Source organism: Carcharodon carcharias, chromosome 2 (assembly GCF_017639515.1).
Source record: "Carcharodon carcharias isolate sCarCar2 chromosome 2, sCarCar2.pri, whole genome shotgun sequence".
Lineage (NCBI taxonomy): Eukaryota > Metazoa > Chordata > Chondrichthyes > Lamniformes > Lamnidae > Carcharodon > Carcharodon carcharias.
In genome coordinates, this window is record NC_054468.1 from 180418314 (window position 1) to 180442301 (window position 23988).

The 23988-nt window shown below is 43.6% G+C and overlaps 1 protein-coding gene and 1 non-coding gene across 5 annotated transcripts in view; one reads left to right on the forward strand and one right to left on the reverse strand.

The window, feature by feature from the left end:
* Nucleotides 1-23988, forward strand: part of LOC121272797 (lutropin-choriogonadotropic hormone receptor-like) — a 216589-nt gene that overhangs the window by 127106 nt on the left and 65495 nt on the right. For all 4 annotated transcript variants that reach the window (XM_041179579.1, XM_041179587.1, XM_041179597.1 and 1 more), the window contains exon 3: nucleotides 3868-3942. In XM_041179579.1, the coding sequence (XP_041035513.1) occupies nucleotides 3868-3942 (75 nt within the window). The remainder of the gene's footprint in view (nucleotides 1-3867; nucleotides 3943-23988) is intronic.
* LOC121275545 lies at nucleotides 14136-14386 on the reverse strand. The gene has a single exon (XR_005942506.1). It is a non-coding gene; the product is annotated as a small nucleolar RNA SNORA53 (small nucleolar RNA).

Here is a 23988-nt window from a genome sequence, read left to right on the forward strand (position 1 = left end):
AGAAATATCAATTAAGCTCAACTTAAAGCTAAACTTAGATTTATTTTATTCCTAACACACAAATACACATATAACTTACTTAAACTATCACTATTTCCTGACACTAATGTGTTTTCTTAACTCTTTTACATGTGCTCCTATGTGGTCCTCATATGCTACCAATTGTGGTGGAGGCAGTCTCCTGAACTTGCTGCCCTATGGCCTGGGATGACCATGGCAACCATCCTCTGGCTGCCTGAGGCCTGGTGGACCACAGCATGCTGAAGGATTCCTGTACAGGTGTAACAGCCTCCTCTGTCATCATGGCAAGTTTAGACACTGGTGTCACTGACAGAGGACTGAGGAGTCACTGCTCACACTTCTGAGAGAAAGCCCCAGGTGCAGAAGACAACCACTTCTCCCTTGAGAGGCACACTTGTACCTCCTTGCTGACCAGAGATGGATGAGGACCTGTTGGAGACTCCAGGCATCTTGTTCCCCTTTTGTCTTTCCACTGTAGCTTTGAGCTCACGGCCAAGGTGATGGTATGCAGGCATGTGGGCAATTCCGGCATCGACTAACTGGCCTTCTGGACCTGACTCTCCTGGAGAGTCACCAGTCTCTTGATGGAGGAAGCCACATGTTCAGACAAGAGGGAAATGGCAGCACTCACAGCCTAAATGGACTCCTCCACTGTCTGAGCCAGGGCACGCATACCCTCTGAAGCTCACACTAAAGTTCCAGCATCTGCCTGAAAGCTCCAGAAGCATGTCATCAGCCTAGGGCTCAGCGTGGACCTGGCCTCAAACAGTCCAACTGTCAGTGGCCTCAGCTGTCACAGCCTCTGACAGTTGGCCAGTCATGAGTGTGGTGCTGTCGCCAGGTTGTGAGCTCCATACTCACCGAGGTGAAAATATCTGCACTGCTGGAGGATCCTGGGAATGATGTGGCACTGGGGCATCCTCTTCCTCCTCAGACGTGAATCAGTGTGCTGCATAGAGCTCTCTGTTCCTGCGGTTGGCCTGCAGGAGAAACAGAAATGTTGATGCATGTACAGTGGAGAACAGGGGAACACCATCCATTGTATTCACCTAAGGCTCCCTAGTGCCCGCTCATGAGGTCATTCACAATCTTGCGTTCACACTCCTGCTTTACCATTGGCGATGGATGGCCATCATTCACTGCCAGCTCAAGGGCCTTCCCTTCCATGGGCACCAGGATGCCCAGAAATAGGACCCCACTGCCAGTCCAGGCCTTTTCTTCTGCATTGTGGGCCCTCTTCACCTGAGGCAACAAGGAAGAGGGATGTTAGTTGCCCCACAAGAACAGGCACAAGGTCTAATCCACTTGTGCGCTCGCTGCTGCCTTTGGGGCCAATGACATGAATGTGGCATTGAGGTACTCTGGAGTGACCTTGCGAGTGTTGGCAGTGCCAGGCCACATCCCTGAGAGAGCTACAGCCATTCTGTTCAAAGGAGATACTGCAGCTTCCACCCATCACCACCAACATGTTAGGATCTCCCTACCCTGCAGCCGCACTCTCACATTTATTCATTTGCTGACCCCTACGGGGCTCGAGGTGAGGGATACTCACCCTTATAGGAGCAGAGAAGGTGGTTGACCTACTTGTGACACTGAAGCCCGGTCCTTCACATGATCCCATGACTGCTAACCTGCTCTGTGACCTCTGTCCAGGCTTGCTTGGTTAGGAGGTGAGATTTTCTCCTGTCCCTGGGGAAGAGGACTTCCCGCCTTGCCCAAGTAGCCTGGAGAAGAAAATGCAGGGATTTTCCACTGAGTCATGGGGGCTACCAATATCTTCTGTCTATCATGCTGACTTGCTCCTGTCCCCCCAGGCCTTCACTATGCATGCCTCACTGACCAGCTGGCCCTCTCCCAGTAGCAGATCTGCATTGCTGCCTGGAGGTCTTGAAAGGGAAGTTCTGAAGCAAGGCACAAGCTGGTGAATAAGAAGACCTGAAGCAGCGATCTAATGCTGGCAGCGCTTTAAAGATGGCGTCAGCTGCTGACGCTGCTGCCAACTCTATCCCCATCTCCAGCCTGTGAATGATCGACCGCCCTGCTTTCCGGCCATTCATTGGCCGGCCAGCACAAGATTCAGCCAAGAACAGGGATTGGAATGGGAACACTAGAGATACCCATGTATGGCCACGCCTTCCCCTCCCCACAGATTCACAGATTGACATTATCCAGCATATACTGGCAATGTCATTATTAAAACATTAATGTCTGTGTAATGAAATAACATACTTGAGAATGGTATTTGTTGATCCTTAATAGAAGACAAACATTTCACTCTGTTCAGCCCCACTTTGGAAATAGGTTAGAATGTTTTCCAGTATCTGCAGTATTTTGCTTTAGTTTTAGAAATATCTATTGTTGCCTTTCAGATGAGGTTCGGTGGCTTGCTGTAATTGATTCAGAAAAGGTTTCTTCCTCGAAAGTACTCCGGAGAAAGGATTTAGTTTCATCCTAATGAGATTGTGATTCAGTGATCAGAACAGTTTCGAACCTCAAAATACACAAAGTCATTACAACATCTCATAGACTGCAACAAAGACATAGGATACTGATGCTCAGTGTCAAAAGATTAGAAATGAGAAAAAAAAATCTGGAAAAGCTTCAACAAAATACCAAATAAAAAGCTGGTTAACAAAATTGAAGTTCACGTGGAATAAGAGAACCAGTGTCAGCTCGGATTTTAAAAAAATGACTTAAGGATGGGGAACAGCGAGTCATGGTAAATGGTTGTTTTTTCAGTCTGGGGTCTGGTAGACAGTAGTGTTCCCCAAAGGTCAATGCTAGGAGCATTGTTTTTTTTGATACATCAAAATGACTTTAATATTGGAATACAAGGTAAAATTTCAAAATTCGCTGATGATCTCAAACTTGGGATGCGACATAAAGTGAGGATGATACCATTTGACTACATCAGGACATAGATAGGCTAACCGAATGAGCAGATAAACGGCAGATGAAATAGAATACAGCAAGGGGTGAGCTGATACATTTTAGCAGAAGGGATGGGTAGAGGCAATATAGACTTAATGACACAGTTCTAAAGCCTGTGCTGGGACAAATGGACTTGGGGGTGATGTGATCTTTGGCAGGACACATTGAGTAAGCAAAGAATGTGAAATCTTGGGGCTCCTAAATAGAGGCGTTGAGAGAAAAAGCCAGGAAGTTATGCTGAACTTATATAAAGCTCTGGTTGGGCGACAACTAGAGCATTGCTTCCACTCTTGTCACCATACTTTAGGAGAGAAGTGAGGGTCCTTGAGAAGATGCAGATGAAATTTACCAGAAAGGTTCCACGGATGATAGATTTTAGCTGTAAGAATAGGCTGGAGAAGATGGGCGAAGGAGGTTGAGAGGATATTTGCTAAAGGTGTACACAATTATGGTAAGTATAGATCAGGTAAAAAGCTGTTCCTATTAGCTGATGGCACTTGGACAAGAGGGCACAGATTTAAAGTTTTGGGCAGGAGATGCAGAGGGAATGTGAGCAACAAAATTTTTGTGCAGCAAGTGGTAATGACCTGGAGCTCTCTGCCTATGAGGGTGATGGAAGCAGGGATGACCAATGATTTCAAAAGGAAATTGGGTTGACACTTGAGAAAAATAAACTGACAGGGCTTCAGGGAAGGAGAAGGTGTATGAGACTAACTAGATTGCTCTATAAAGTGCTGGAATGGGCTCAATGGGTTGAATAGCCTCCTTCTGTGCCATAATTGACTCTATGCTTTCATGTTATACCTATAATAATAATTCTGTAATACCCGTAGCATTATGGAAAATAATATTGAAATCTCCTTGCGTTATTTTAATTTTTAATTTCATCTTTATTCTGTTTTTTGCATATGGCAGTTGGGTGCTACAGAATGATGTTCTGGAGAACATTGAAGAAAATACCTTTGTCAATCTACCCAATCTTAATGAAATGTAAGTAAATGCACCTTGTAACCAGTTTTTGTTGGAGAATGAAAAAATACAATGTTTGCTTGAAGCTATTTTTATCACAACATTCAGTGTTAAAGTTTGTTTGTGTTAATATCTATTTGTGTAAAATATGTAAGGTGAACAGCTTGTGTAGTAGATAAATGCTGGAGAACTTAGACATATGGGCTGTATATGTCGAATACATATCAATATTTTTACCGTCATAGGTTCCTGTGATCACTAAATAGCCAAATTTGTGCAGTATGATTTTTTCTGTCAGAAGATGTTCAATAGGGGTGTGTTACAAGATAGCAATACATTATGTTTTAAATTACTAACTGGTGAGAGCTGAGCCAAAGTAGCTAATGAATAAAATGAGAAGATAGGGATGTATTTGCCTTTCATGTCACAAACATGAAATTAATGGGGGTGAAATTGTTCTTTGGCTAAATGTAAAATGGACGATGGCAAATTGGTAGCTTGCTTAATACTTCAATATAAACCTCAATGGAGGAGAAAACCGATCAGAATGTAAAATGGCCTGCAATTCACTAACACCCATTGTGCACCGTGACCAAAAATCAGCTTTACCCTCCATACAAGTTATAATGAACAATTTCTGTGGTCTCTACTACTTTTCAAACACTGCCAGCCTCAAAGAAGTTCTGTCTTGATTGTCCTTAACCTCTCTATTTTCCATTCAGAACTGGGTACAATAAGCCCCGACTTCTACCCTTCAATCCTGGATCATGAATTGTTGATTTGCTCTTCATCCTTTGGTAGCATTACACATACATCCCATCCTGACCTTATCTGGAATCCACAAGTTGCACTTTTTTAACACAAGTCACAAGCCAGCGCACAAGTCCTGTCCGATATTTCCATTATTACTCCAGTAGTGCTGAGGACCCATATTGTACCATGCCGTACCATTATTACCATCTGGCTACCTATAATTAGTTCAGCATAGAATGGGGATCAGCCCTGAGCTGCTGTTGTATATGGCTCAGTACCAAACTGGCTGTACATTTACCAATACAACAATTGAAGAAATATGCTAACTTAATCTCTGTGCAGGTCTTGAGACTAAGAGCAGGGGAACTGCAAGTTCTGAATTTGGACCATCCTGGCAACTCTGGCGTTTGTCTTTCTCACCTGCTGTCCTATTTATGTTTTGCTTTTCATAACAGCATTTTTCTTTCTGTTTTGTGAATTACAGCTACTAAAAGGAAATGAGCTGCAGCTGTAGAATCTATTTTGTAGGTTTCAGGTCACAGCTTTCATTATCAAGTGATTGATCTAACTGCAGGCAGTTTGTTTTGGCTATAACATAGATTGTAACATTTTCACTCCCAGGCTGGGTGTGTTGATATGGGAGAACTCCTAGCTTCGCAAATCTGAACTTTAAAAATGGCTGCCTGGACATTGGATTTTCAGTTGGCAGTCAGGGGGGGGTGGGGGGGGGGGGGGGTGATGGATTAGAGTTCAGGGCGGGCACTCCTGGAAGAACTGAGGAGAATGGTGGGTGTGGAGACCAGTTGGATGGAAGGCCTGCCTCAGGGTTCCTGCACTGCATCCAAAATATTAAAAGAAGAATAAAACATGAAACATTCCTCAGTACTCAGCACACTCCCCATGCCCATCCATGCCAACCCATGCCACCTCATGCTCTCCACCCACCCCCAATGACCCCTCTTGCCCTCTATGCTAAAGTAGCCTCTAAACAGCCTTTATGGCCCCTCATACCCCCATGCCAGACTTTCCCTCTGCCTACCCTCCATGCCCCTTTACAGCCCCCACACCAAGCTATGCCCCCCACCAACCCTCCATGACTGTTTACGGGCCACATGCAAAGCTGTGACATCCCCAACCCCCACCCCCGCAGCCCTTTATAGCCACTATCCCACTCCATGCTCCCACTAACCATCCTTTGCCCTTACACCTACCATGCCAACTCACCTTGCATCCACCATAGGCAGACTTCAGAGATGAGATAAAATAAAGTTCTATAAAATTTCTAAGTTCCTGTTGCAGACCTTACTATATTGGAAAATGAACACTGTCCTTCATTAAAAACCCACTTACTACATTTCCATTCCTTCAACTCAATGAAGCCTTATAACATTCAATGCTTTGTTCAAGTACACAATGCTGCACATCAACAAGCATTGGAATTCATCGTCCTACATCAAAGAGTCTGTGACTACTTGTAGCTGTCAATCAAACTGTTAAATGGCAAGCACCCTATAGTGATAATGGATGGTTGTGAAATCAGTCATAGAGGATTAATTAAGTAATGGAAGCCCTCAGGCTCCTGTCAACAAAGAGAATGAAATAACAAGCAACCATTTTTTTAACCTTCAGACATTTTTCTTTTTTTCAAAGATTTAAAGGCAGGACTTTTAAATGCTTTGACAGCTTCACAGCTCCCTTTGACAGTTCACCTTGACAATTTTGACAAGTCCTCTTGACAGGCTGTCTGGACAGTTGCTTTTGACATTTGATTTTTACAGATCTGTTGACAGTTCCAATTAGTTTGACAGTGATGCACTTTTTGCACACATTTATGCCCACTTCTAACAATTCTAAAGGGCACCTTAACTTTTTATTTCATTCATTCACTGGATGTGGGCTACGCTGGCTGGGCTATCATTTATTGCCCACCACTAGTGGCCCTTGAGAAGGTAGTGATGAGCTGCCTTCTTGAACCACTGCAGTCCCTGTGGTGTAGGTACACCCACAGTGCTGTTAGGAAGGGAGTTCCAGGATTTTGACCCACCGATAGTGAAGGAATGGTGATATATTTCCAAGTTCAGATGCTGAGTGACTTGGAGGAGAACTGACCTTATCCTTCTAGATGGTAGTGGTCGTGGGGTGACCATCAACTTCTAATTTAATGCTCCAATTTTTATTTTATGTTTCGCTAACAACTTCTAAGAAGGTTATTTGTTTTTTCCTATGGTTCTTCCGCTACTTGAATTTTACTTTGTTTTGTTGTAACCTCTTTCTTCCCATGAGTTACAGGAACTTTGGATCTGCAGACTATTTTAAAATGTCCAAACTTCCCACAGTTGTGGCACTCAGCTTCTGCTGCTGCGCATTCTTCCTGCTTGCGTAGGGCTTTCCTGCTACACCAATAGCAGCTCAAGGTAACAGTTTGCACACTTTTTCCTGACTTTGAAGGCTTTTGCTTCACAGCGCTTTGTCTGTTTTGTCCAACATATGGAATGGCTTCATCTGTTTTTGTCCAAGGGACACCACTTACCCTCCAAATAACTGCTCTATTTAGCTTCCTGAGCTCAATCTGTTGTGCTATTTGTACTGTCTTTATGATGAGATGCAGAAACAGTATAGAGAAAGCAAGTGTAGGTGGATCAAGTGTAATGTTGAATCTGTTCATGTCCACTCAATTAGTAAATGCTCAACAATTTTTTTATTCATTCATAGGATGTGGGCCGGACTGGCTAGGCCAGCATTTATTGCCCATCCATAATTGCCCTTGAGAAGCTAGTGGTGAGCTGCTTCTTGAACCACTGCAGTCCATGTGCTGTAGGTACACCTGAGGTGTTGTTAGGGAGGGAGTTCCAGGATTTTGACCCAGCGACAGTGAAGGAACAGTATATATTTCCAAACCAGGGCGGTGAGTGACTTGGAGGGAAACTTCCAGGTGGTGGTGTTCTCATGCTGCCCTTGTCCTTCTAGATGGCATTTGGCTGTCATTTTTTAAAATTCATTCACGGGATGTGGGCTTCGCTGGCTGAGCCAACATTTATCGCCCATCCCTAGTTGCCCTTGGGAAGGTGGTAGTGAGCTGCCTTCTTGAACCACTGCAGTCCTTGCGGTGTCCGCGATGTGGTTCCTCAGGGTAGTGTCCTCAGCCCAACCATCTTCAGTTACTACATCAAAGGCCTTCCTTCCATCATAAGGTCAGAAGTGGGGATGTTTGCTGATGATTGCACGATGTTCAGCACCATTTGCAACTCCTCAGATACTGAAGCAGTCCATGTCCAAATGCAGCAAGACCTGGACAATATCCAGGCTTGGGCTGACAAGTGGCAAGTAACATTCATGCCACACAAATGTCAGGCAATGACCATCTTCAACAAGAGAGAGAGTCTAATCATCGCCCCTTGATGTTCAATGTCATCACCATCACTGAATCCCCCACTTTCAACATCCTGGGGGTTACCATTGACCAGAAACTGAACTGGACTAGCCATGTAAATACAATGGCTACAAAAGCAGGTCAGGGGCTAGGAATCGTGTGACCTGTAACCCACCACTTGACTCCCCAAACCGTGTCCAGCATCTACAAGGAACAAGGCAGGAGTGTGATGGAATACTCCCCACTTGCCTGGATAAGTGCAGCTCCCACAACACTCGAGAAGCTTGACACCATCCAGGAGAAAGCAGCCCACTTGATTGGCACCACATTGGCAAACATTCACTCCCTCCATCACCGACGCACAGTAGCAGCAGTGTGCACCATCTACAAGATTCACCAAGGCTCCTGAGACAGCACCTTCCAATCTCATGACCACTACCATCTAGAAGGACAAGGGCAGCAGATAGATGGGAACACCACCACCTGGGCATTCCCCTCCAAGTCACTCATCCTCCTGACTTGGATATATATTGCCGTTCCTTCACTGTCGCTGGGTCAAAATCCCGGAACTCCCTTTCTAACAGCACTGTGGGTGTACCTACACCACATGGACTGCAGTGGTTCAAGAAGGCAGCTCACCATCAAATTCTCAAGGGCAACTAGGGATGGGCAACAAATGCTAGCCCAGCCAGTGAAGCCCACATCCCACAAATGAATAAAAAAAAATTGAGGTGAGTGTGATACATGAAGGATCCACGTGCGCTGGGGTGTGCTTACACAAGGCTCCGAAAGGCCCTGCTACACACACACTTCTCCCTCCGGAATCACTCGTTGGCCAGCTGTTCCCTCGCTGGTGACAGACGACGAGCTGGTGACAGACGATGAAGTCGAGAGGCTCACAGGCAAAGAGGACTCAGAAGGAGAAGACAACCTCTGAGATTCCCAAGTGGATTACCCAGGGGTGCCCAGCTACTGCTCCTCCCCCCTTTGAGTGCCGGGGACCTGACTCCTTGAGGGGAAGGAGCACCTGGCGGGACATCGAGGTGCCTTGGATCTGCAGAAGCTCATCCATGGCTCCTGAGGTGGAATGCAGATCTGCCTCCCATACTGGACTGGTGATGCAGCTGCCCGTCCTGCAGTCAGAGAGGGGGGGGGGGGGGAGGTGAGGACATCATGGTGGACCTCCACTGCTTCAAAAGGCGCTCGAGGGATGTTCACTGAAGCAAGGGGCTGAATTCTTTTTGCCTTTAGGGGCCACCCTGTCTCCCGTGCGGCAGTCCTAGGCTGGTAGCACTGAGGGATGTGTGCACCACTGTGCTTTATCTGTGGCGCCTGGCGTGATAAAGCAATGAGGTGATGGATTGGCGGGCGAATGAGAACCCACCCACCATGGAAATGGCGTGTTTCCCAGGAATGCATAATTAATGCGGTGGGTTTGGATTATATGGCACAAGAAGTCACCGTTGAGGCTGGCGGATAAAACGCCATTTCCTCCTGCCCGCTACAGCATTTAGTGCAAATCTGGGACAATCCCACCCTTGGCTGCAGTCAATAAAATTGGCGCAAACTGATCTTAAAATTGTGAACAAAAAATCTGCCATGAACGAGTTCAATCGGGCATATTTTTAAAATGTAATCCTTTAAAAAATAATTTTGCTTTTAAATTATTCCTGTATGTATGTAAGAGTGGTAACTTTGCACAGTTTGTTTAACACAGTTGCAAATTGATTGATTGCAAAATAATGCACATTTTTAATTTTTATTTTTAAACACAGTACCAATCCACCACCTGTGACTGACCCACTTCTAAATAACTGAAGATGACTTTTAAAAAGTACACCAAACTATTTCCTGGTATATAACTAACAGATTCTTTGTTAATCAAAAGAAACATTCAAAAGCTTTTAAAATGTTCCTATTAGTGCCCTTGCACCCAAAAGAATCAGCTTAATTTTTATATACTTCTCAAAGGCTGCAAACAAGCACCGATTAATTCATACTGTGAGTGTGGCCAGTTTTGTAGGCAGGACCTGCTTCTAGCACAATTTTTTGGAAACTAGGGCAAGAGATTGGAGAAATGCGAGTTGTGCTAAACACACTTAGTGTGTAAAATTCACCAATCTTTTGTGCCGATTATATTGATTATGACCGAATTGCAATGCAAAAGTACAGCAAAACAAATGGAAACATCCAGGCCAATATATGCTCCCCTGCTGGCAGGTTTAAAGGTGGTGGGGAGTGTATAAAATCTAGCTGGCATCATGTTTGCCACCTACTTGCCTGCTGCTGCCCTCATTATGCCTAAATGGTGGTGAGGGAACTGTTAAGCAGCCTTCCCTCCCTTGGGGCTATTCGGGCCTTTGGACAATTAATCACCACTTAAAGACCTCGTCCCGCTGCTGAGGGTATTATACCCGTGGCAGGGGGGTGGCTCAGAAAGCCCAGCAGCTTTACTGCGTGGGCTGATGTGGCAGGGGTGGGGGGCGGGGGGTGTGGGTGTGGGTGTGGGCAGGGAGGTGGGGGTGTGTGTGGGCAGGGAGGTGGGGGGGGCCTTGATTCTTGCCTGCTGGTCAGCCCCCACCTTTAACTATCCAATTGAACAGCAGCTCTCTAAGGCAGGGCTTCCTCCCGAGAGAGGGGCAGAAGTCCCGCCTTCAGCCAGTTAATGCTGCTCCCAGCATGAAATGGTTGTGGGCAGCCATAGGGATTGTGGACGGACTTTTTAGCCAGGGAGAGCAGAGACTATGGCACTGTGTTAAATCTAATCTCTGTTGCAATTTGTGTCAGCAAATTTTGCAAGTAGGCTTAAGGAAAAACAGAACTTCTTGCAAAAATGTATGAACATAAGTTTGCAAACTGATTTGTATTTGTGCATGCAGTATTGATGACCTGAAGACAATGTTGAAATGACTCTTTCTGAATGTTAGCAATAATTATACTAGTTGAGGACGTGATAATGGGTTACAATTATTTAACATGCTTTGATATTTGCAGCATCTTACATTCCACAATGCATTGAGACATAAATCTTCAGAATTAGCAGAACAATGGAGTATTGATATTTATGTCTATACCACTAAGAGGTTGGCCACAGCTTATTGAGGCAATAAAAAAAATCAAGCACTAGACTCTCTTTCTCAAGTGATTGAATTTAATTTAGGGATGTTATGATAAACCTGAATCAAACCTTAGTTAGACCACACTTAGAGCAATATGTGCATTTTCAGTCGCCAAATTATAAAATATATATCGAGACACTGGAGAGGGTATATGGATGATTTATGAGAATGTTACCAGAAATGTGTGGATATACATATCAGGAAAGGATTGACAGACTAGGTCTCTTTTCTCCTGAAAAAAGAAGGTTGAAGGGTCACCTGCTCGAGGTCTTTCAAATAATGAAAGGTTTGATAGAGTCGATACAGAGAAAATGTTCCCTCTTGTGGGGAAGAGCATAACCAGAGGCCATCAGTATAAGATAGCCACTAAGAAATGCGATAGGAAATTCTTTACCAAAGACTGGTAGAAATGTGGAACTCACTTCCACAAGGAGTGGTTGAAGTGAATAATTTCTCTTCCCTCTTTAGCAGTCCCTTGAAGTGAGGAGGATTCTTGCTGTAGAGCCCATGGCAAGAGCTTGCATGTGGAATCCTTTAACGTGAGGAATGCTGCTGCACCGGAGTTACCACACATTTCTGACCAGGAAGCAATCCTACTCTTACCACCTGCCGTAAGCTTATTGGAAGGATTTACAGGTTGATAATCAGCCTGCTTGGCAACACCATGCATGCACCTTCTGTGGTCATCATGTCACTGAGTGCAGGTTGAAATCAGAGCTTCTGGCTCAGAGGTCGGGATGCTAACCACTGCACCACAAGACTTCATGTAGACACATTTAAGGGGAAATTAGAAAAGCGGATGAAGAAGAAGAGAATAGAGGGTGATGATGGTAGATTTAGATGAGGAAAGATGGGAGGAGGCTTGAGTGGAGCATAGATGCTGGCATGGACTGGTTGGGCTGAATGGCCTGTTCTGTTGTGTTTTTTCCTAATTCTGCCTTCCATTTACTCAGACTCAGGAGTTTATTTTCTAGTGGCATTTTTAGTTTTGATTTCAGCGTAATGCTGCTGAGGGCAGTGGACTCCCCAATGCCTGTTGCTATCTAATGAAAGTAGAGTGCAGCAATCTCTCATCTTCATAGAATGCTTTTAGAACAGGCCCCTGGGATCAGTGTTCCTATTCTTGTCAGCTAAGCAAGCTGAGCTTGCTGTCCAGTCTTTGGCTCATTCTCTGTCCCTTCCACCTGCTCCTGCTCACTTATTGTCAGTGCGTCATGATGTACATCTTCCTTGCCTCAGTTTTTCCAAATCCCTTTGGGTGTTGTCAGAGTCAGTGTGAGGAACTGTGTGTTATGAAATGTGAGGTTTTTCTACTGCTCCCAGTTGTTCATCTTTTGGGACATCTAGATGAAGGAAAGAGGAACGTGTTATTCCGGTGGTTTGATGGCAACATTTTAAATACGGCTCTCTAATGAATGAGTGGCTTGGAATTTCTAGTCAGTGTAAGCGTTAGTGCTACTGTGTGATTTCAATTTTTATTTCTGGCACTGGCAAAGCCATATTTATTTTCCCTCCATGCTTGCCCTGAGGTGGTGATGGGCCATCTTGAATGGCATTTGTTTGCACAATTGAGGATGTCAGAGCCCTGACATTACTTGGAGTGGAAGTCGGAGGTGCAGGGACTTTTGTTTACAGCAAACACTGTTGCTCCTCCTTCTGCCATTTGAAGCCCCATCTTGCATCCCAAAGCAATTAACAACATTAGTGCTTCTCCTGGGGCTGCATGACTTGACCCACCTTCGTTGTTTCACAGCTTTGTCTTACCTGGATTACTTGAGTGTCCCACCCCTTCTAAAATGACAAGCTGTTCCAAAAGAGCAAGCAGCTCATCAGCAGAATGCTAATGAAGTCCAACCGTGAAAACAGCTTGGGCCTCTGACTAAAACTGGATGAACGATGGGCTCACTCTGCACCCCGCCCACCCAATATAAGCAGTCACATGCAAAACCAAACCCAAAATGGGTCACTTTTCTGAAACTGTGCTCCTGGCATGCATCTGCAAGAAACATGAGGCAGTAATTCTGAGCACCATCGATATGCTGAAACTTTGAGAGCTTGTGCACACTCTGCAAGATGTGATAGCTGGAATGCTGTTTCAGATGCAGTGATTCCATCTGATATCCCTGCAGTTCACATTAGAATTCATGTTCTATCTACAAAGTTATGGAATTGTCTGGACAATATCCTCTTGTAGGCCTTTCACCAGCTTCATTGTAGACCTGTGTACTGCTTCAACACAGATAACAACTCATGCTCAGGTAGTACAGTGCGATAATGAGGGAGTCCTACACTGTTGAAAGTGCCTTTTTCTCAGATAAGTCATGAAACAGAGTCCCCATTTGCTCTATCAGATGGATTTAAAAGATTCATGCATTGTTTTGAACAAGGGCAGGGGAGTTCTCCCAGTGCCCTGATCAATATTAATCCTTCAAACAACATCTTTAAAAATATCTAGCCATTATCTCATCACTGTTTGTAAGAGCTTGCTGTGCATAAATAGTCTGTTTTGTTTCCCAAACTACAACAATGACTACACCTCAAGGGTACTTCATTGACTGTAAAGTACTTTGGGACATCCTGAGGTTGTGAACGGCATTATGTAAACACAGCAGAGCATGGCAGAAATCAGCATGGCGAAAAAAGTTGATTCTCCCAGAGCTGGAGACTGACAACATTTCTGTATTTTATGAGTCATTTTAACACCAGTGAGGACAGATGGTGACTGCAGTCTAGTAAATGTCCCTTTCGTCAGCAAGTTCTAACACTGCTCCCAATCAAGCATGACTCAAATTATATCACGAAGCAGGAACCAGCATAAATTATCAACCTCGGAAGATAACTGTTATTTTACTGCTCTTATACAATAGCCAATTTTAAAAATATCTTAATGCATAAAGAAAAGCCTTAGACTTCTTTGCAAAAGTTTGAAAATGCAGGAGCAGTCAGGTTTCATTGCAATATTTAAACCAGATGGGCTTTGATAAAGCAAAGTTCTGATGGCAGAAACAGCCTGGAAAAACAGGATATTCACATCAGAACAGAGAGGCTACTGTGCAACTAAATTACTTTAACATGCCAATGACTCAAGCACCTCTGACTGTCCAACCACTAAAGTTGAGGAATGTTACCTGCCGGCCCACTGGAGAACCCAACACCAGGGTACATAGAGATTTACCAGCAAGGCAGAACAGATACATCCCAACAGTGGGCTAAAGAGCGAGTGTGTGTATTTTTTAAATAACTGTCTCAAACAAATCTCCAACTACAGCACATCATCCAGAATTCACTACTTCACAGTAGACTTCAAAAACTTCCCAAAGATACTTGAAAATCAAGAAGTGAAAGGGAGGGAAAAACTTAAAACAATTACCATAACTAGGGAAAAGGTACAGCGAAAACTCTTAGACCTAAAGGGTGACAAGTCTCCAGGACCTGATGGTCTGCATCCCAGGGTCTTAAAGGAAGTGGCTTTAGAGATACTAGAGGCATTGTTTATAATCTTCCAGAATTCCTTAGATTTTAGAATGGTCCAAGAAAATTGGAAAATAGCAAATGTAATGTCTTTATTCAAGAAAAGAGGGAAACAGAAAGCAGGAAACTATAGGCCAGTTGGCGCAACATCTGTCATAGGGAAATTGCTGGAATCCACTATTAAAGAGGCTATAGCATGATACTTAGATAACCATAATGAGATGAGGCAGAGATAATCTTTTGAGGAAGTAACAAGCAAGGTGGATAGAGGAGAACCTGTAAATGTGGTGAACTTGGATTTCCAAATAGCATTTAATAAGATGCCACATCAAAGGTTTTTTTAAATTCACTCATGGGGTGTGAGCGTCGCTGGCTAGGCCAGCATTTACTGCCCATCCCTAATTGCCCTTGAGAACTGAGTGCCTTTCAGAGGACATTTAAGAGTCAAACTGATAGGTTTTTACAATATTCAGCAATGGTTTAATGGTTATCATCCAGATTTTTATTGAGTTCAAATTTCACCATCTGCCATGGTACCCCAGAGCATTACCCTGGATTACTAGACCAGTGACAACATCCCTCCACCACTCCCTCCCCAATGTTACCATATTGGTATAGTGGTATTGCCACTGGACAAGCATTCCAGAGACCCAAGGTAATGTTCTGGGGACCTGGGTTTGAATCCTACCATGGCAGATGGTGAAATTTGAATTCAATAAAAATCTGGAATTAAAAACCTGATAATGATGACCACAGAACCATTGTCAATTGTTATAAAAACCCATCTGGCTCACTGACATCCTTTAGGGAAGGAAATCTGCCATCCTTACCTGGTCTGGCCTACATGTGACTCCAGACCCACAGCAATGTGGTTGACTCTTAAATGCCCTCTGAACAAGGGCAATTAGGGTTGGGCAATAAATGTTGGCCTAGACAGTGACACCCACATCCCATGAACGAATGTAAAAAATATATAACAAACATAAAATAGAGCTCATTGTGTAAGGGGTAATATATCAAGGTTGGTAAGCTAACAGGAAGCAGAGAGTAAGAGATAAATGGCTATTTTTGGAGTTGGCAAGCTACAACTAGTGGAGTGCCACAGGGATCAGTGCAGGGTCCTCAACTATTTACAATCTATATCAATGACTTGATGAAGGGACCAAATGTATGGTAGATAAATTTGTCAGAGACCAAGATAGGCAGGACAGTAAGTTGTCATGAGGAGGTAGATCGTTTACATAGGGATAGAGATAGATTAAGTGAGTGGGCAAAAGTTTGACAGATGGAGTATATTGTGAGAAAATTTGAACTTATGCACTTTGGCAAGAAGAATAGAAAAACAGTGCACTATTTAAATGCAGAGAGACTGCAGAACTTGGTGGTACAGAGTACTCTGGCCATCCTGGTACTTGAATCACAAAAAGTTACTATGCAGATACAGCATGTAATTAAGAAGGCAAATGGAATGTTGGCATTTATTGCAAGAAGAATAGAATATAAAAATAGGGAAGTTTTACTACACCTGTACAGGCCTTGGTGAGACCACATCTGGAATATTGTGTGCTGCTTTAATCTCTTTATTTGCAAAAGGATATAATTGCATTAGAAGCAGTTAAGATAAGGTTCATTCGACTGATTCCCGGGATGAGGGGCTTATCTTATGAAGGACTATTGAACAGGTTGGGCCGATACCCATTAGGCTTTAGAAGAATGAGACAAGATCTTATTGAAACATATGAGATCCTAAGTGGATGTGATAGGATGGATACTGGGAGGATGTTTCCTCTTGTAGGAGAGACTAGAACTAGGTGACACAGTTTAAAAATAAGAGATCTCCAATTTAAGATGGAGATGAGTTTTTTTTTCTCTCAGAAGGTTGTTAGTCTGTAATTCTCTTCTCCTGAAAGCGGTGGAGGCTGTGGGTCATTGAATTTACTCAAGACTGAGTTGGATAGATTCTTGATGGACAAGAGAGTCGAGGGTTATGGGGACAGACCGGAAACTGGAGTTGAGACTGTAATCAGGTCAGCCATGACCTTTTCGAATGGCAGAGCAGGCTTGAAAGGTTGGATAGCCTATTCCTGCTCCTAAGTCCTATGTTCCTACATTCCTATGAATTCCATTTTGCTATTTTTTGTGTAAGTGACCTTTAAGAACCCTGTTATTTTTCTGGATATTGTTTGGTCCTACATGGAGCATTGTCACTGGGTTGTTTGCAGTGCCCTTCATTATCTCTTTGAACCTCTCTTCAATATGTGCTGGTCCAGCTCTCAATAAACAGCTTAACATCTATAGGAATTGTCCTTACAATTGTGCTGGCCCATGTGGTTTTGGGGGAAAAATCCATATTTTATGTTGGGGTGATGGTCCCTTTAAGAACTAGGTTTCTGTAGAAGATGCTTTCTGGTAAAGCACCTTGCTTCCAGTAACTGATCAGTTTCCTGGGAGATAAACAAATAGAAAAACCGTCAACAAGAAGTTAATTATGGGGCTGATTAGGTTGCAGGTGTGGTTCTGTTTCAAGCAGGGTTTTAGTTAAGGATAAGCTTACTGCAGGAAACATCTCTTTCAAGCAAAAATTCTGTGTGTTGGCTGAAAGAGTTTGAAATTCTTGGTAACTGAAGGACTCCTGACAGTGAGATGAGCTTCTGAGACAGCCAAGCTCAGAAGAGAGAGAGAGAGATTTAGAGGCAAGACTCATAGGGGAGAACTTTCTCCCCATTGGGCAGGCCGGTCAGGAGCAAGCACGGAGCTTCACATTGAGGATACCCTGCATCATGTTGTGTGGCACTACCACTGTGCTAAATGGGATGGACTCAGAGCAGTTCTAGAATCTCAAAACTGGGCACCCATGAGGCATTGTGGGCCATCAACAGCAGCAGAGTTATATTCAACCACAATCTGTAGCCTCATGGTCCAGCATATACCTCACTCTACCATTACTATCAAGCCAGGGAATTAACCCTGGTTCAATGAAGAGTGCAGGAGAACATGCCAGGCGCAATACCAGGCATACCTACAAATTAGATGTCAACTTAATGAAGCTACAACTTGCATGCCAAACAGCGGAAGCAGCATGTGATAGATTAAGCAATCCCACAACCAATGGGTCAGATCAAGGATCTGCAGTCCTGGCACATCCAGTTATGAATGGTGGTGGACAATTAAACAACCAACCAGAGAAGAAGGTTCCACAAATATCCCCATCCTCAATAATGGGGAAGCCCAGCATATCAGTGAAAAATACAAGGCTGAAGCATTTGCAGCTGTCTTCAGCCAGAAGTGCCGAGTGGAAGATCCTTCTCGACCTCCTCCTGAGGTCCCCAGCATCACCGATACCAGTCTTCAGCCAATTTGATTCATTGCATGTGAAATCAAGAAATGGCTGAAGACTTTGGACACTGCAATGGCTATGGGCCCTGACAGCATTCTGGCAGGATTATTGAAGACTTGTGCTCCAGAACTAGCCTCTCTCCTAGCCAAGCAGTTCCAATGCAGCCACAACACTGGCAGTGTGTGGGCAATTGCGCAGATATATCCTGTCCACAAAAAGCAGGACAAGTACAACAGGCCAATTGTCACCTCATTAATCTACTCTCAAAGTAACAGCACTATTTACCAGGTAGATAGTACAAGCCTTCACACAACTTTGCAACCCTGTCTTACCTCACTACCTATACCCATACCCCAGAAGGATAATTGAAAATCTTGCCCTAATATATCTTCAAACAGCTTTATCATTGTATTACAACCTAACATGATGCATGTTCTGTAACTGGCACATAGGATAGGGCGTAGAGTGACTGTCATCGTGCATATGATCATTCAACTTACAATATCTTAAGATTATTTATATACGTCCATGACAAGAAAGCATTTATATAACGCCTTTCACGGCCACTGGATTCCCAAAGTGCTTTGCAGTCAATGAAGTACTTTTGAAGTGTGGGGCATAAAAGTTTTTTGTCTTTTCCTTCCTTGTGGGTGATGAGTCTCAACCACTGGATGGGCATGTCAGAAATCCTGTCAAGTGCTACACGTGATTAATTTAATTGTTTGGTTGCTTTCCTGAATTTAAGATATGTGTTCTCCAGCAGACAAGGTTATATGTATATGGAAAGTCAAAAATTACTCCAGGGAACAAACCTGAGCAGGAGGCAGGCTCAGAAATTGCATGCCTTACATTCTTTGGAAAAGGCCTCCCTGAATGAGCTTGTATATAACACTATCAGGTTACAGGCTTACAACAAGCTGAGGGATAGTGCCAACCAACTTTTACATCTGATTCAGAAACAGAAAATGCTGGAAGAATTGAGCTGGTCTGGCAGCATCTGTGGAGAGAGAAACAGAGTTAACGTTTTGAGTCTGTATGACTCTTCCTTAGAGCTAGAGAAGTAGAAATGTGATGAATTTTGTGCCATTTAAGAGGGGGTAGAGGGGGTGGAGCAGGTGGAGTGAAATAGATGGTCAGGGAAGCTAAGAAATTTGACAAAAATGTCATAGACACAGGACAAAGGGAGTGTTAATGGTAGAATTAAAGACTAAAGAAGGCGCTGATAGTGGCAAAGTGGTAAGATAGCAGAATGTGTTAATGGCAGAACAAGGGTCAGTGCTCTGTGAAAGCAAAACAGAAAAACAAGTGACAGATGGTCCTGTAGAGTGGTGGGAGGGGCGGGGAGAGCAATGGTTGGTGTAAAAGATTTAAAAAATGAATTTTTAAAAATGAATAAATACATTTTAAAAATTTAAAATTGGATTGAAAAGGGGTAAAGATGGAGGAGAGAGTTCATGGTCTGAAGTTGTTGAACTCAATGTTAATTCCGGAAGGCTAATTGGAAGATGAGGTACTGTTCCTCCAGTTTGCTTTGGGCTTCTCTAGAACATTGCAGCAGGCCAAGGATGGACATATGGGCATGAGAGCAGGGTGGTGTGTTGAAATGGCAAGCGACAGGGAAGTCTGGGTCATGCTTGCGGACTGAGTGAAGGTTTTCTGCAAAGTGGTCACCCGGTCTGCATTTAGTCTCCCCAATGTACAGGAGACCACATTGGGAGCAGCGAATACAGTAGACCAAAGGAGATGTAAGTGAAGTGTTGCTTCACCTGAAAGGAGTGTTTTGGGCCTTGTATGGTGAGGGGAGAGGAGGTAAAGGGGCAGGTATTGCACCTTTTGTGAATGCATGGGAAGGTGCAGTGGGAAGGGGAAGAGTAGTTGAGAGTGATGGAGGAATGAACCAGGGTGTCACGGAGGGAACTTTATCTACAGAATGATGAGAGGAATATGTGTCTGGCGGTGGCATCATGCTGAAGTTAGAAGAAATGGTGAAGGATGATCCTTTGAATGTAGAAGCTGGTGGGGTGAAAGGTGAGGACAAGGGGGGCCCTATTATGGTCCTGGGAGGGAGGGTAAGGGGTGAGGGCAGAGTTGCAGAAGATGGGAAAGACAGAGTTGAGGGCCCTGCCAACCACAGTGGGGGGAAACTTCGCTTGAAGAAGAAGGAAGCCATGTCAGAAGCGTCATTTTGGAGGGTAGCATCATCTGAACGAATGCAATGGAGGCAAAGGAACTGAGAGAATGGCATGGAGTTCTTAGAGGAAGCAGAGTGTCAAGAGCTGTAGTTGAGATTGCTATGGGAAGCGGTGGGCTTGTGATGAATATTGGTAGACAGTCTATCACTAGAAATGGAGACAGAGGGGTTAAGGAAGGGAAGGGAATTGTTGAAGATGGACGATGTGAAGGTGAGAGAGGGGTGAAAATTGGAAGTAAAATCGATAAAGTTTTCTAGATCCAAACAAGAGCATGAAGTGACACTAAAACAGTCACTATACATCTGATTATTCATCCAACTATCACTGACAGAAGTAGAGCATCATATCAAACAGTTAATATCATGATATGAGCTCTATTAGAAGGTATGTCTTGGAACCAATACTGTTATGATGCTGTTGGGGACCGTTAACTTTTAAAGAAGACATCTGAGCAGTCAGTAACTAACCAAAAGAATTACATCACAAGATTCCATGTTTTTAATCAAAACTAAACTTCATTGTTTATGTAAAGAGAAATTAAATAACGCAAGCAGCTTTAAATTCCCCACCCCCACCAACCCCCTCACCAAGAGTTTCCTGATCATTTGAAATCTTGATGGTTCATTCACCTTTCCTGGAACCAACCTAAAAGATATATCACAGGTCTCTGGAATTCACTCTGATTTCTCTTCAGTGTTCCAGCTATTCTCCAAAGTACAAGATTTCATGGGAGTCCTTCCATTAGCTTTTGGCTAAGCAAACCTACAACTTTCCTTTAAAACCTCATGGCCCTAGTTTCCACAGCTCAAAGCATGGGCCTCTCTCAACTCCTGTGCAATGGCTTAAAACATCAGAGATTTCTAGTTGCCCGCTGTTATAGTTTCAAACTGAAAACCAAGCTGATTACTTCCAGAACTCCAACTGTAACATGGTTAACTCCCTTTCACTGTGTGGATTACTGTAGATTTCTTACTTTAGCTGCCAGTTAAACAAATCTTCCAGTCGTTTTTTCCCTTATCAACTTTGTCTTATACCGAGTAACAGCTCCCAATCACAGGTCGTGTCAAGGACGATAGATCTAGTGTTTAGTCTCCTTCAGGTGTAGGTCTGGCTTTATCTCTCAACTTCCAAGGAGTTACAAACTAGATCCAAAGCTGACACAGTCACTTAGCTGCTTTCCAAACATCAAACAGTCTTGCCTGCTGAACTCACAGAAATAAACTCAAAACAAAGAATCTCACTAAGCTCCACCCATCCCCATGGCAATGTAATGCACAGGGCCTGTTCCCAGACAGAAAGGCAAATTAACTACCTTTTAGTTCCAAAGTTTTCCTTTACGTCTGGGAAACCACATGAATAACTTATATGACTAGCAAAGACAGGACAATGCTTCCCAGACTTACTGGCACCATTATGAAGCTAAAAGCAAGCTTCCTGCTGTTTTATTATCTTATCTTTCGAGCCCCTAACCTCTTAAGTCAGCATGGTCCCAGTCTTTTAAGTGTAATAGACTTCAAGCTTGTTTGAATTGCATTTACTTCAGGGTTGCTTACCAGTCTCTTAAACATTTTCTACAGTTAAAGCTTTAATTCCGAAAACTAAAAGTTATATTCTAAAACATATGAATTAAGAACAAGACATTTGCAACAATCCTCTAACATTTTATGTTATTGTGGGCCTGGAACAGGAGCTTGCTAGCACAACACAAGACCCAAGACATGGCACCTCACAGCACCCTGCTTTCCTATCACCAATGTTTTCAAGTATCAACACAACTACATATTACCCAGAAGAGGCTGTTTGTGAGCTTGAAGGGGTAGCTTTGGCTGAGTCATGATGCATAGATGAAGTGATATTTTTAGAGGAGGCACTATAACTGCCATCAATGCTGCCATCAGTTGTAGTTTGAGGAATGCAATAGTGTATTGACATAAGGCAGCCAAATTATATTCCTATTACTATACAGTGAAAAAAAAATTAAACAGCTAGCCATACTGACCTACTTACTAGTCACCCATGTGATATATTTGCGGATAGTGTGTGGGCTTATACAGTATTACAGTGATTCCCTCACTGGAAGGTGTCAGAGGCAGAAAAATTGTCGGCAGTGGTAAAATTGTTTCACACAGACGTGGTTATCCATGGTCATTTTCAGTATGCCAGTGCCTGTACTTATAGTTGATGGTACCATGGAAATGCAGAGCCTGAGTCTAGTCTGACTTCCCTGACACATCTCACTTTCCAACCGGTATTCCATTCTGAATAATAATGGGAATGATGGTTCCTCTGGGATGTACAGATAAGGTTTAGCCCAAGGCATCAAGGCTGATTTAGTTGTATATTGGGGGAAGGAGGAAGATTGGAAAAGCAATCATGATAGGGCATGTGATAGAGGGTTGTTTCTGCAGCCATAGACATGAATCCAGGATGGTATATTACCTCTGTGGTTCCATGGTCAAGAATGTCACTGAGCAGCTACATAACACTCTGACAGGGGAGAATGAACAGCCAGTGTTGAAGGTCCAGATTGGTAACAAAGCCATTGATAGAAATAACAATGAGTTCCTGCAGGCAGAGTTTAGGGAGCTAAGAAAGAAACTAGCAAGCAGGACGTCAAAGCATTATTTCCAGGACCACATGCTTGAGATTATAGAAATGGGAGAATAGAGCAGATGAATGTGTGGCTGGATGGATAGTGCAGGAGGGAAATCTTTAGATTCCTGAGACATTGGGACCATTTTTCCCCCAAACCAACCGCACCCTCCCCCCAAACCACCCCCCACAGGGCCTTCTGCCACTTGTTTTTATGTTTTGCTTTCACAAAATGTTGACCCTTGCTCTGCTATTAACACCTTCTGCGATCTTACCCTTATGCCCCTATCAGCACCTTGTTTATTCTTTACCACTACCACTGACACTCCCTTTGTCTTGTATCCATGACATTTTTGTCAGTCACTCCTTAGCTGTCATCTATCCCTGACCTTTTATCTTGTCCCACCTGCTTCACCCCCTCTTAAACAGTATAAAATCCATCACATTTCTACTTCCCTTTAGTTCTGAAGAAGGGTCATACGGACTTGAAACATTAACTCTGTTTCTCTCTCCACAGATGCTGCCAGACCTGCTGAGTTTTCCCAGCATTTTCTACTTTCATTTCAAGAAAGGGCATGTCTGGTTACCAGGATTTTAGGAATTAGAGGGAAGGAAAGAAAGGAGGATGGGTTGCAGCATTGAGTAAGGAGAACATTACAGTTCTGGAGAGAGTGAATGTCCTAGAGAGGCAAGAACAGAATCTATTTGGTTAGAGCTAAGAAACAGTAGAGGTACCATTACATTTATGGGCATATTCTACAGGCCACTTTCTGGTGGGAAAGAGATAGAAGAAGAAATTTGCAAGGAAATTACAGAGAGGTGAAGTTGTTATACAATTGTTAAAATGGGGCACTTTGATTACCCTATTTTTTTGTTCATTCATGGGATGTGGACGTTGCTGGCTAGGCTAGCATTTATTGCCCATGCCTAATTGCCCTTGAGAAGATGGTGGTGAGCTGCCTTCTTGAACCTCTGCAATTCATGTGGATTAGGTACATCCTAGGGAGGGAGGGAGTTCCAGGATTTTGACCGAGCAACAGTTAAGGAACTGTGTGAAGGCATTAAAGAGGGGCAGAAAAGATTTACAAGAATGGTTCTACAGATAATGCACTTCAGTTACATGGATGGATTAGAGAAGCTGGAACTGTTCTCCTTGGAGAAGAGAAGATTAAGAAAGCAGATTTGATAGAGATGTTTAAAATCATAAAGGGTCTTGACACACAGGGAGAAATT